The sequence below is a fragment of the Hemitrygon akajei genome, chromosome 13 (assembly GCF_048418815.1).
Source record: "Hemitrygon akajei chromosome 13, sHemAka1.3, whole genome shotgun sequence".
In the NCBI taxonomy this organism is placed as follows: Eukaryota; Metazoa; Chordata; class Chondrichthyes; order Myliobatiformes; family Dasyatidae; genus Hemitrygon; species Hemitrygon akajei.
The window spans coordinates 104406036-104420625 of NC_133136.1; the positions used below are offsets into that span (position 1 = coordinate 104406036).

General features: G+C 40.1%; 1 protein-coding gene across 2 annotated transcripts in view; it reads left to right on the forward strand.

Annotated features, from left to right (window-relative positions):
• The window catches only part of bmp2k (BMP2 inducible kinase), a 96415-nt gene extending 84944 nt beyond the window's left edge, over nucleotides 1-11471 (forward strand). For both annotated transcript variants that reach the window (XM_073065206.1, XM_073065207.1), the window contains exons 14-16: nucleotides 176-333; nucleotides 2814-2927; nucleotides 9200-11471. In XM_073065206.1, the coding sequence (XP_072921307.1) occupies nucleotides 176-333; nucleotides 2814-2927; nucleotides 9200-10599 (1672 nt within the window). In that variant the 3' untranslated portion in view covers nucleotides 10600-11471. The remainder of the gene's footprint in view (nucleotides 1-175; nucleotides 334-2813; nucleotides 2928-9199) is intronic.
• The last annotated feature ends 3119 nt before the right edge of the window (nucleotides 11472-14590 follow it).

A 14590-nucleotide genomic window follows, 5' to 3' on the forward strand; every position in this document is an offset into this window, starting at 1 on the left:
GTTTGCTGAATAGCACTAAAATATTTTGAAATAAAATATTGACCTGTGAAGGAAATTAAGAATACAACAAATGGCAGACTAGGATATTTATATATTTAACTTGCTTTGAATTTGTTTTTACATGAAATACTTGGGATTCTTTTGCTTTATGTTAAGTGAATTCTCCATTTTATAGGCCACCATGTTTAGATTTAGATGGAGTTTCCAAATATTCTCCACAAAATATCAGTAACCCTCCTGACATGTCTGGATGGAATCCTTTTGGAGAGGACAACTTCTCAAAGTTAACTGAAGAAGAATTACTTGATCGGGAATTTGATCAGCTTAGATCATGTAAGAGAGATAAGGACTTTATCTTCCTTTCCCAGCTAAAATTACTGTTATTGTTAAAGCTGTACATGATTTAAAATAATTAACAACATAATTAACTAATAGTAGTCGTAATGTGTGAGCTATTCAGGAAAAAAAGTATCTGATTAACTATAACGATCACATTACATACTTTTTAATGTTTTTAATTTATAAATATTGCTGAAATCTTATGAACAAAGAAAATGGTATCCATCAGCTTGTTTTAATCATGCTTGAAATTTACTAACAAATGTTTAAAATCCAGTTTATAATCCGATAATGGCACCATTGGTAAGCTTTTGTACCACTAAATACAATTCATATAAAGCAGTTACATGGTGTTAAGTATGGTGAATTTTGCATTTATTACAAAGTTTAAAAAAAAAAAACACCCACTGGTTTGAATTTTTTTGAGAAACTGACATTTTTGCATAACTGTTGAATACCTTGGTATTTCCTTGCTTGGAAGTCATAAATTTGTCTCTGTCTACTCTACTGCCCGTTACACCCCTGGCATTTAGGGAAGAAATGAAGTTGCTTTATCTCTAGCAATGTTCAGATCGTATCAGTAGCTCAGTTTTCACTACTGTCTGTCATGCAAGTGCCAGGTGGAGACTCAGGAATATGTAGAAGGATTCTTCATTGCTTTTTTCCTAAGAATTTTGTTTTACCAGTCAGGGTTGTTAACTCTGAGATGAACCCCTGAACATGGAGAACCAGTGGACCACTCTTTTTCTGGCCTCTACTCTGACTTTTTTGGCATGGGTGACCTTACCAAGAGCCAAGGCATAAAACCCTGACTCCAGCTAACATAGCCCTCTGGGTCATTGGGGCATGCAAGCCTCCAAACCCCATGACAAGGCTGTGGTCCTCTTCGAAATCCTTACATTGTGGGAGGGAATATTTGAGCAGCCTGAGGCAGATTAGAATAAATGCAGCAATGCTCCTATTATTTCAATGGGGAGGGGATGAAATTATAAATAAACTAGAGAATTAAACTTATTTCCTCCTGCATTTCTGTTCTTAAAAATTTAATGTTTCTTAAAATCATTATTTTTTTTGCAGTTTTCTGAGCTGAGAGTCAACCACTTCTGCAGGCATTTTACTTTGGAAATCCCCAAGTACCCTATCTAATGACTAAGTCTCATTTTAATTGCTGAGGTTCCAGTTGAAGCACAGGGCCTTTTTACAAAGGATGGTTCCATTGGCCTTCTGGAAGTTCTCTTGATGGGAACTGTACAAGGCAAGTCAGAATATAGTTCAAAGGATAGAAGTGCATGGAGAGCCACCCACTGAAAATGAGGTTGGGATATTTTTAAGTGAGAACAATTGAAGTTACACTGGTTGCAGAATACTGCAAGGTCAGCAGAGATTTTGTAAGATATTATAAATTTTAGATCTAAATATTGCTCTATCTTGTTGATTGCCATGTTATATTAATACCTGAATGCCCTTTTAACCTGAGTGATCAGATTTTGACAACTTATTTTGCTTGCATGCCTTTTGCCTTGATATTATACAAATGCAATGCTGTTAAGTTCGGCCATGATAATCTCTGAATAAAAGCGTAGTATAGGCAGGAAGTTGCATTGATTAGCCTTCCTGGCAGTTTTCTTACAGCAGCCAATGAAAATGATGGGCAAGTGTTAACTGTTAGTATTCTGGAGGACGGATATCATTTATAACCTTTTTTAATCCTACACTACACTAACAGTCAGAGTTTCAGAGTTATTCATTGCTCCAGTTTCACAGGATGTTCAACTGTCACATCCTAAGATGATGTGGGATCTTACAGATGCTCCCTCCTGCCTCATAACAGTAGCACCTAATGCAGACCTGTCTTTGCTTTTCTGCAGAAAATTCTTGTGGCATGTCTGTGACCTTAGCCATCTACCTATGAAAATGAGTAATTTAGTGATATCCCCGTGTACTGAATTTCCTGATAACTGAAGTAGAGCATTATTGTAACATAGAAATAATTTTCATGTAAATTAGGCTGCCTACCCAGCCTTCTCAAATGGTGAAAATAGTTATTAAGGTAAACTAAGTATCAGGGAAACTTTCTCCCCTCTTATTGTTGCCAGCCAGTTGAAAATATACAAATCATGGTCCAAAAGATGGAAGAAAATGGTGCAGCTGCCTAACTGGAAAATCTGTAATCAAGAAGCTCTTTCTGACTTAGCTAAAATCCACATTTAATTTTCTTTTAAATAGTCCTGATTCAGTCAGTTTGGCACCAGCTCAGAATCAGAATAAATAAAAGTTAAAAAAGCTGTAGTGTTCATGGGTCCCTTTAGAAATCTGATGCCAGAGGCCAAGGACCTGTTCCTCAGTCATTGTCATATATTAAACAATAATGAACTTTTATACTAATTTTCATACTGTTTCTTGCTCATTGAAGTATGATTTGTGTAAGTTGAGCTAATGTTATCAGACACGGAATATTTTTGTCCTTTCTATAGGTAAACCAGAGCAGAGAGGAACACCCATAGAGAACGAGACTGAACCACGTTCCATTCAGCAAACTCCAGTTAAGGAAGACTTGTTTGGATGTGTTCCATTCGTTTCACAAACAGGTTAGTTTAACATTCATCTAATTCTTCTAATTTTGTTATGCTTTCTGGAAGTTTTCTAGTCTGAAATCTGGGAACCTACAAAGGTCTGCACAGCTCTTTTTGATTCTGTCCACAGCTGTCTACATCAATTTGCTAGTTGATATGCCCAAAGCTGGCCTCTATTTGAGAATAACCCAGTTTTGGGCATAGCTGCAAGCAGATCTATATGGATCTTGGTGGGTAATCAGCTGCTGTAATTAATAATTCTTTGCCTCTTCATTAGTAATTTGCTTTGATTCATTGGACAAATGGTAGAATGTCTGGGCAGCGTCTTTGATGTATATGTGTTTTTGAGCATGTTTCCTTATTTTTTATAAAAATAACTTGTTTTTCTCTGATAGCATCTACTTGGCTATTTTCTATTCACAAACTATTTCAGTGCACAAATTGAAAAATATATCTTTTATTATAAGCTTATATACCACTCAACATAAATGAATGTCTTGAGAAAGATTGGGTTCAAAAGTTGTAGTTAACTCTAACTCTGTTTTTCCAGTTTCCAGTTTGAGGTTTACTTTTAAAAAAAATAGTTTAGAGCCCTGTTATTCACTGATAAATATTTGTGTGAGCTGTCTTTAAATTAAAACAAGATCATTGCCTTCAGTGATTTATGGCATTAACTCTTGAGTCTCTCCAGCTTAGTTTGCAGCCTCCTTTGGATATGACTGGCTGATGGATCTTGGTAGATCTCTATATAATAGTGAATTGTCTTCTCACTCCTGCACCCCTAGATGAAATGAGCTTTTACCATTTTCTATTTCTTTCTAGTTCAGTGATGAGGGACACCTTATAATTGGCCTAATGGGCACTCGTGCTAAGCTGGTATAGGTGGTAAGGGTTAACAAAGTGAAATAGTAACATTCATCCTATGAAGAAGATATTGATAGTGTTAGGAAGGTGAAAGGAATGATAGTTTTTCAGGGGATATTACCATAGTTCATCTTCCTTTTTTGATTGTTATTGCAATAGTACACTTCGGCGAGAAATCTGCGAAATCGGAGACCAATAATTGCACTTCGTAAGATTCCACTTCGTTCAGCGTATACGATCCTAGTTCACTTTTAGTTTTGGGCAGATTCATCATTGCATCTTGAAAATCAAATGATTTTAGAGGTGTATTGTTTGAAAAATGGTCATCCTATAACAGGCTGTATGTTCTTTTACACAAGATACACAGCAATTTAACAATAGAAAAATGTTTCAATTAAGAGAAATCATTGCATTCTTAAAATTTGACATTAAATGGCTTTGTTCAAACAAACTACCCTGATTTAATACAACAGACTTTATGGCAGTTGAAATAATACTAATGTTAGCTTCTACAACAACATGCCATTGCAACTGAGTGCTTCTGGCACCCTGTGTTACTATTAAATATAAACGTCTCAAAGATACTGACTTGTAGATGAGCATTGACAAAAATTTTGGGTTGGAAACTTCAATAGATGTAATTGCATTAGAGGAAATAGGCTTTTAAATGTTAGTCATTCTGGCGAATTGCTTCTGGAATGGTGTTACTTTTCTTAAGAGAGCAGTTTAGTTTTAAGATCAGTTCAGATTTTAACAGACCAGAATGTGCTCAATTCACTCCTTTTCCACCTTCAACTTTGAAATTTTAATTAAGTAGCACGAACAGACTGAGAGGGACTTGCCTTACAAGGTGTACTCTTTTTTAATAAAAAAAAGTGTTGCTGGTAGCTTTGGTTGGACAATGGAAGTGTGTTTGTAATTCAGTCCTTGTCTGAATATTCTTACTGATACAGCAGTGCAAAACATGTAATTACGAGTTACAAGACATTCATCAGTTTTAATCTGTTGTCTGCAAAAAGAACATCAATTTAAAAAAAAAAGATTTGGATCATCATATGTGATTAAATATGTTTTTGTGTCCCGCTACTTGGAGAGGTCTTAACATTGATTGCAATTTGTAATAATCCTTTGTACATTACAGAAAAGTTAAAATCTATATTTCTTTTAGCGATTTATGTAGATTTACTTTTTCAGATGTTATCAAGTGGATTAATAATTTCAAGCCTGATTTTGTTCAGAAACAAATTGATGTTCTTTGGTAAAATAATGCTTCAGCATCCATTTTTAAAAATCATTTTATTGCCAGCTTGCTGAGTAAGCTTTGCCAAAAAAGGGTGTATAAGTAACTCTGAAGGGATTTCTGTCAAGTTTGTGCATTTTTGTGACAGCCTGTTTTATAATATACATATAAATTTACCTTGAATGATAAATCAGTTTATTTATATTCTGACTGTCTTTTGTTTTCAAAGCATAGGTTTTGAATCCATGGCAATGTGAGCCTCAAGTCTTTGCATATGTGTAGAATCCCTTGGGGCTTTCCATAATACTACTTACCAAAGTGTTCTCGTGTCCCCTTCTAGCACCCCAAAGTCCATTTTTAAGCTCCTTCCTGGCTACTTTGTAACACAGCGGAGCCCTACCTAACACCTTCGTTTAACAGAGGAAGCAAAGTCTATTAAATGCAATGTTAGCATTGATTTTGACGCCAATTCGTTGGGTATATTTAAACCAGAGTTTAAGAGTTCTTAGTATGGGTGTCAAAGGTTACAGGGAGAAGGCAGGAGAATGGGGTTGAGAGATAATAAAGTAATAATAGGCATCTGTTTGTCTCGAGAAATCATGGATTTGTGCCTTGGAAAGTTTCCAGGGTGCAGGCCTGGGAGGGGGAGGGCTTTACCCATGATGGGCTGGGCCATATCCACTACTTTTTGTAGGATTTTCCATCCAGGGGCATTGAATACCAGGCTGTTATGTAGCCATACAATATACTCTCCACCACATATCTATGGCGGCGTGTCAAAGTTTTAGATGTCATGCCGACTCTCCAAACTTCTAAGGAAGTAGAGGCGCTACCACGCTTTCTTCGTATTTGCACTTGTGTGTTGGATGCAGGACAGGTCCTCTGAAATGACAACACTGAGGAATCTAAAGTTGCTGACCCTTTCCTCCTGAAGTCAATAATCAGCTCCTTAGTTTCTCTGGCGGTAAGAGGTTGTTGTGGCACCACTCAGCCAGATTTTCAATCTCCCTCCAATATGCTGATTTGTTACTATCTTTGACAAAGTAACCATTTTGCGTATGACAGTGGTGTCGACAGCAAACTTAAATATGGCATTCAAGCTGTGCTTAGCCACACAGTCATAACTATAAAGCAACCAGAGCAGGGGGCTAAGTGCACAGGTTTATGAGCTGATGCAGGTCCTAAAGAAGATGTTGCCAATCTGAACTGACTAGAGCCTGCAAGTGAGGAGATCAAGGATTAAATTGCACACTGAGGTATTGAGGAAGAGATCTTGAGGGGATGATAGTATTGAATGCTGAGCTGTGGTTGGTAAAGAACATTCTGATGTATGCATCTTGGCTGAGATATTCCTGGGTTGAGTGAAGGATGAAGGAAATTATATCATCTGTGGACCTGTTGTGCCAGTAGGTAAACTGGAGCAGATCCAGTCGCTTCTCAGACAGGCATTGATATATTTTAACACCAGTCTCTCAAAATGCTTCATCACTATAGATGTAAGTGCTACTGGAGGATAGTCATTGAAGCAAGTTACCTTGTTCTTCTTGGACACTGGTATCATTGAAGCCTGCTTGAATTAGATGGGTACCGTAGACTACCAAAACAGAGAAGTTAAAGATCTCCATGAACATTCCAGCCAATTGATCAGCACAGGTCTTTAGTAACACAGACAGAAAGCTGGAGGAACTCAGCAGGCCAGCCAGCATCCACAGAATAGAGCAAACAATCGATGTTTCGGGCCAAGACTTTTCTTCAGGACTGGAAAGGAAAGGGAAGAGTCAGAATAAGAAGGTGGGGGGAGCTGAGGGAGAAGTACAAAGTGATAGGTGATGGGCGAGGGCTTATGTGCACGAAATGGAAGAGATGTGGTTGAGGGCAGTGTTGATGGTGGAGGAAGGGAAGCCCCTTCCTTTGAAGGAGGACATCTCAGTTCTGGAATGAAAACCGTCATACTGAGAGCAGATGTGGTGAAGACAGAGTAACCTTTTGAACCTTTGACAGAGGAATTGAAAGAAGGAGATGACATTTTTACAAGTTGCAGGTTGGGAAAGGGTATTGTCCAGGCAGCTGTGAGCATCAGTGGGTTTATAAAAGATATCAGCAGATAAGACTGTCTCCAGAGATGGAGACAGAGATTGAGAAAGGTGAGAGAGGTCTCAGAAATGAACCAAGAAAATTTGAGGGCAGGATGGTAATTGGAGGCAAAGTTGATGAAATCTATGGGCTCAGAATGGGTACAGGAAGTAGCACCAGTGCAGTCATTGATGGAGCATAGGAAGAGCTGGGAAGCAATGCTGGTGAAGGCTTGGAACCTGGACCATTCCACATATTCAGATCTTTAGTGCTTGGCCAGGTACCCCATCTGGGCTGAATACTTTCCATGGGTTCACCCTCCTGAAAGATGCTCTCACGTCGGTCTCCGAGACTGAATTCACAGGCATCGGGGGCTATGGAAGTTCATAATGGTTTCTCCATGTTTAAGCAGTTAAAGCAAGCATAGAAAACATTGAGCTGATCTGGAAGTAAAACCCTATTGTCATCTATGCCACTGGATTTCCCTTTGTAAGAGGTGGTAGCATTCAAGCCCTGCCACAGCTGTTGAGCATCCTTCATTGATTCAAGTGTGGTCTGGAATTGGTGCAACTTGCCCAGGAGATAGCTTTGTGGAGAACATACTTGGACTTCTCCTAGCTTGGTCACCAGACTTGAGACTAGAATATAGCCTCCAGATTTGGGGGAGTAAGTTTAGGATGGAAATGAGGAGGAACTGCTTTTCCCAAAGAATGGTAAATCTGTGGAATTCTCTGCCCAATGAAGCAGTGGAGACTACCTCAGTAAATATGTTTAAAACAGGCTTTTAGATTTTTGCATAGTAGGGGAATTAAGGGCTATGGGGAGAAAGGCAGGTAGGTGGAGATGAATCCATGGTCAGATCAGCCACGATCTTATTGAATGGTGGAGCAGGCTCGACAGGTCAAATGGCCTCCTACTGCTCCTATTTATGTTCTTATGTCTCTGATCTGGCACTTGGCATACTGAGGATTTCTTGGTTCATCAAGGGCTTGGTTGGGGAAGACAGTGATTTTGTAGGGACACACTTGTTTATGACTGTTTTTATAAAGTCTGTGACAATCGTGGTGTATTCATCTGTGGATCTAAATGAACTTGCTCTGACACCCCACTTTCACTTCGGACACTTCTCTGACACTTTCCTCTGCACTTTCATTCCCCCATGCATTCCATCCTTTAGGAATACTATTGCTATTGTTATTACTATTGAGTGACTTCTCCTTCACAATAGGACAGTAGATTGAATTGGAGTGGTCTGCGGTCCCTTCTAAACAACGGAGGAGCTCCTCAGTTGCCCATCATTGCTCTATCTAAACTGGAATTTTGCAAGTGCAAGCATCTGTTGTTTTGCTTAACCAGACAGTACAGCAGTACATCTAACTGATAATAATCAGAGCCCAGAGGTTAGTGGATCAACTAGACTCAAATTCATTAGTTAATTAGTTAATGCTGGGTGGACTGTCTGGCTGGCTTTATTTTTTTTAGAGAGTAGGATTTTTTTTCTAAGATATACAACTGCATGGCTTATTAAACTAGTTCATTAAGTAATAGGTTTAAATTTGTGTCACAAGTCACAAATGGATAGGAGTGGGTAATTATAGCAAATTTCGTATTCCTTAGTGACATTAATGAATGAGGAATTTTACAACTATTCTGTAGATTCATGGTCACCATTTCCAAGTCTTTGATTTATTCCACAAAATTATGTTCCCCTTTTTTTGGTGGGAATTGAATATTCCTCTGAATTATTATCTGGTATCTTAACCTGTGTCCTTTCACTGTAATCTTTAGCTATTAGACTTTAAAACCATACTTTCAAACAATTGCATGTTTAGAACCCAGCAACGTTTTTGAATTTATTGCAAGAATGCCTCTTGTATGCAACTGTCCTCACTGTCTCTAAGAAAGATCCTTAGGGTCACATTTGCCACTGGAATCAAACTAATTTTGAACAAGATCCTTACTGCTGGCAGTTGAAACTTGTTCTGTTCAGTTGAGCTGGATTTTAGCACAACTGTTTCAAAACATTAAGAAGATTAACTTACCATATTCCTGTTTATTTCCCTAAATGTTTTTACAATTTAATTATTGTACAAATGTTATTTCTCCTTAGGAACAAGTGCAAGAAGTGAAGAAAATGTGGAAAATTCAGGCAGTGCATTTAAATCCCGAACACAAGGCTATATACTTCCACTCAGCGACCAGAGCAAAGAGGAGAAAAATGACCCAAGTATCTTGCAGAACAAAAAAAATGGAGAAGACTCAGATAGCGATTTTGAGTCTGACCCACCTTCTCCTCAGAGCAGTGAAGAGGAAGAACAAGAGGAGGATGAGTTCCACAGTGAACATGGAGAGTTCAATGATCTAGAACCAGAAACATTTGGACAGAGGCCTCTGTTAATGGAATCTGATGAAGATGAAGCGGGTGAAGAAGAAAAGCATAGCTCTGATTCTGATTTTGATCAGAATAGAGAAAGATCTTCGGTAACAGAGCAAGGTTCAGAATACAATGCTGATGGTGAAAGTATTGCAAGTTTAGAGTCGGCAGCAGCACTCATCACCCCTCCAGACTCGCCTCGAATCAAAGGTGTCAAAACACAAGATGAAGTAGATATGTTTGGTGCGGTGCCATTTGTGGGTTTGCAGCAGCATATGCAACTTGATAAAATAATGCAGAATAAAGAGAGTATTCCAAAAGCACCCTTCAAAACAATTGCTGTTAAGGAGCAGGAAGAGTTTGATGTATTTAGCAATGCACCGTTTACCAGAAAATTACCTCATCCTATTTACTGTGTTGAAAGTACTCTGACACAAACACCACCTGTTTCGCCTAATGATGTGGACATGTTTGGATCTACCCCATTTCAGCCACATCAGCCTGCTCAGCATAGAGAGGAGAGCAAAGAGGATGCTTTTGGACATCCTCCTTTTGAGGAGGTCACCACTCAGCAGCACAGATTAAAGCAGCGCAGTTTACAGAAACTTTCTTCTCGACAACGTCGCACCAAACAGGAAGCTTCTAGTGGCAATGGAAAACGCCACCATGGCACACCAACAACTACAAGAAAATCTACCAAACCTAACTATAGAACTCCAGAGCGAGTACGCAGGCACAAAAAAGTAGGGAGACGCGATTCACAAAGTAGCAATGAATTCTTGAATATTTCTGATTCTAAGGAGAATATTGGTGTGGCTCTTACAGATGGAAAAGAGCAATGCCATTTATTAGCTACTGATGAAAGCCTTCTTGACCTATTTGGTGCCAAGCCATTCCATCCCCAAGACCTTGCCAGAAACTCTCAATACCAATGTCTAAGTGATCGAGGAGACCACAATCCTGTTGCTAACAGATCCAGACCTAGTTCTGTACATGGCACATTTCATGCTGGAGATGGGCTAAAAACTGATGATTTTGGTGCAGTGCCCTTTACTGAACTAGTTTTACACAGTGTTGCACCTCAACATGGTGATTTTGATCCGTTTGGTGCTGCACCATTTCCTTCCAAACAATAGTCTTCCAATAGAAAAGACTATATGCTTTGTTAAAACTAATTTTCCACCACAAGGCCTTATGAGCAGGGCTTCTTCCCCATGCTACTCAATACCTCTGAGCGATTGCAGAGGGGGGAGCTCCCAGCTTACACTTATTCTCAAAAATAATCTGTGGAAATAGACTGTGTGCAATCCATTCCATTCCTGCTTTCATATTTTAAGGGATTTATAACTTCCTACTGTAATTCCTAATTTTATCTTGGAAAAACAGTGTGAAAATCAATAATGTGAGCTTGCAGAACTAAAAAAACAGCTAGCATTTGAAATCACCAAGCGGAAGAATCAGACCTGATTATAGACTCTGCAGTTTGCTTTTTCTGAGGCAGATTCAATGATTTCCTCTGCAGAAGAATCCTCAGGCTAGCAAAGTATCATGCCACATGTTTTGGAGTTTGTAACGTGATCATAATATGCAGCCAGTTAAGCCAAACAACTATATGCTTAAAACTGGAGTTTTAATACCCCTGTATTAAGTCTGTCATATTTTAATGCTTGCATTCAGCCAAGTTGCTTTTGTGTGAATGGAACTCTCAGACATCTAGTACATAGTCTTTGTATTGCTGCGATACAGTTAAAGTGCACTTTCCAGACTTGGAGACTTGAAAGTGAGCAAGTCTCTTTTTTTGTATTAATAGTTTAAAATTTGTTACATCTATCATTTACATTTAGTGGTTTTCTTTCCACTATGTAATACATGGGGAGCTTTGCTCATTTTACGTTTTTTTTGCAACTGTATTGTTAAATGAGTATTTAACAGTTGAAGGGATTGGATTGCCACACTCCCTTTATTCATTGATACCTGCAATAAATTCCACTTGAAATTATGGTTACAATGTTTTGAGTAAGAAAGGTTTATTTTAGGAACCTAGAGTGCTTAGTTCATTGGTTTGTAGAGTAATTGTGGAATTTTGGTAAGTTATTACTGACTGAACTTTAGATTCAAGATTCAAAAACTTTGTCATTCTAACCGTACATCAGCTCTGCAGGGCAGAATGAGACAGCGTTTCCCAGGAGCAGTGCAATCGTAACATAACAAACGCAACACTAAATAATAAACATAACAATAAATACCGTAGTAAAACACAACAGCCACATGACGGTTAAAATCAAGTTATAAGTGTCCAGTGTAAGTTAAAAGTGTCCAAAGCAGAGTCAGGTAGAGCAGCTATTTAGCAATCTGACTGCCTGTGGGAGGAAGCTGTTTAGTAGCCTTGTGGTTTTTAGTTTTGATGCTCCTGTAACGTTTGCTTGATGGCAGAAGAACAAACAGTTCACGGAGACGGTGTGAAGGGTCTTTAATGATGTACCGTGTCTTCTGGAGGCATCGACTCTGAAAGAGGTCTTGGACGGAAGGTAGGGAGACCCCAATAACCTCATCTGCTCCCCTAACCACCCTCAGTAAGACTTTTTTGTCAGCAGCACTGCAGCTGGAGTACCAGATTGTGATGCAAAAGGTCAGCACACTCTCAACCACACCTCTGTAGAATGTAGTTAAGATGTTAGTGGGGTGTGATGCCTGTTTAAGCTTCCTCAGAAAGTGCAATCTCTGCTGGGCTCGTTTCACAATCCCAGTGGTGTTCCTGGACCAGGTGAGATTGTCCGAGATCTGCACCCCAAGGAACTTGTTGTTTTCCACTCTCTCCACTGTGGAGCCATTGATGCTGAGGGGTGTGTGCTCAGGCCGAGACAGTCTGAAATCGACAATCATCTCCTTGGTTTTGGTGACATTAAGCATCAAGTTGTTGTCACTGCACCAGCTCTCTAGGTGTTTGACCTCCTCCCTGTACATTGTTTCATCATTTTTGCTGATGAGCCCCACCACTGTGGTATCATCAGCAAATTTAATGATCAGGTTCCCCTTGAATCTGGCTGCACAGTCATGTGTTAGCAGTGTAAACAGCAATGGGCTAAGTACACAGCCTTGTGGGGATCCAGTGCTCAGTGTGATGGACTCAGAGATGTTCCTGCCAACACAGACTGACAGTGGTCTCTCTGTCAAGAAATCCAAAATCCAGTGACACATGGCAGTGTTAAAGCCAAGCATCGACAGTTTCTCCACTAGTCTCTGCAGGATGATGGTATTGAACGCTGAACTGAAATCAATGTACAGGATTCTGGCATAAGTGTCTTTATTGTCCAAGTGAGAGAGAACTGTGTGCAAACACGAGGAAATCTGCGGATGCTGGAAATTCAAACAACAACACACACAAAATGCTGGTGGAACACAGCAGGCCAGGCAGCATCTATAGGGAGAAGCGCTGTTGACGTTTCGGTCCTGACGAAGGGTGTCGGCCCGAAACGTCGACAGCGCTTCTCCCTATAGATGCTGCCTGGCCTGCTGTGTTCCACCAGCATTTTGTGTGTGAGAACTGTGTGCAGTGTGGTGGATATTGCGTCCACCGTAGGGCGATTTGGACGATGGGCAAACGAGAGGATCCAGCGAAGAGGGGAGGCTGGCTGTGATCTGAGGCTTGACAAGCCGTTCAAAACATTTCATCACTATGGGGGTCAGGGCAACGGGACGGTAATCATTCAGACAGGCTACAACTGATTTCTTTGCTACAGGGATGATTGTGGAGGTTTTGAAACGTCTGGGGACAATGGCTTGACTAAGGGAGATGTTGAAAATGTCTGTCAGAACATCTGCTAATACATCAGCACATTCCTTGAGCACACATCCAGGGATGTTGTCGGGCCCTCCTGCTTTTTGTGGGTTAACCCTGGCAAGGGTCCTCTGTGTTTGCTCTGAATCAATGATTGGAGCCGGCTGGTCAGATGGTAAGAAGGGACTGGCTCTCCCCCTTGCTGTAGTGTTTGATGCTTCGAAGCATGCAAAGAATTTGTTAAGCCTGTTAGGAAGAGAGGTGTCGCTGTCATCAGTTTTCTGCCTGAACTTGTAGTCTGTCAGAGCTTTAATTCCCTGCCACATCCGTCTGGTGTCACAGAAGTGTCCATGTATTTTGCCCGCGTAGGCCCTTTTTGCTTTCCTGATCCCTAGTGAAAGTGCAGTCCTGGCTGAGCGAAGTGCACTCCTGTCCCCTGATCTGTAGGCTGTGTCACGGGCCTTCAGTAGTGAACGCACCTCTGTTGTCATCCATGGCTTTTTATAACCACGTGCGGTGAAGGTTTTCATCACAGTGACATCCTCCGTGCATTTGGCTACGTAGCTGATTACTGCCTCCGCATACTCCTCTATGTCTATATGGTCATCATAGGAGGCTGCTGTTTTGAATATGTCCCAGTCTGTGTGCAAAAAACAGTCTTGTAGTGCTGAGGCTGCTCCTTTTGGCCAGACCCTTATCTGCCTTTTCTCTGCTCTCACACATTTAAGCAGTGGTTTATATGCTGGTGTTAACATGACAGATATGTGGTCAGAGTGGCCAAGATGGGGGCGGGGGGGGTGGGCTGCTTTGTATGCCTGTGGTGTGTTGGTATAAACCAAGTCCAGTGTGTTATCTCTCCTGGTTTAACTTTGGAAATGCAAAATAACCAATTGACTATGTATCTGAGCAACTTGCCTGCTTTGTCCAATAGACATTGACTTCACTCAGAAACATTTAAAATGTGCTTTGTTGTTATTTTTTCTAGGGGGTGGGGGATAGAGTGCAGGGGAAGAGAGAAAATTTCATTCTATATTAGGATCTACTCTGGAATCCCTATCATAAGGATCACTGGATTGAGTAAATCAAGTGAGATAAATTGCCTAGCACTGTTCCACTGAGTTGCATGGGTGCACGGCCCTGCAGTAACTGAAACGCTCCTGCGCATGTAGCACAGCCTTTGTTGCCTTGCAGATGGAATTCTCTTTTATATAATATTTTAGTAAAGTGTTGTGGCCTTGTTTTTAAAAAAAAAACATTAGAAGGAATATTGCCTAGCCCCAAATGATGCCTTGGACTTTATAGATATTTTGTAATTTGTGAATTTTGAAAGAACTGATGCAAATCAGTAA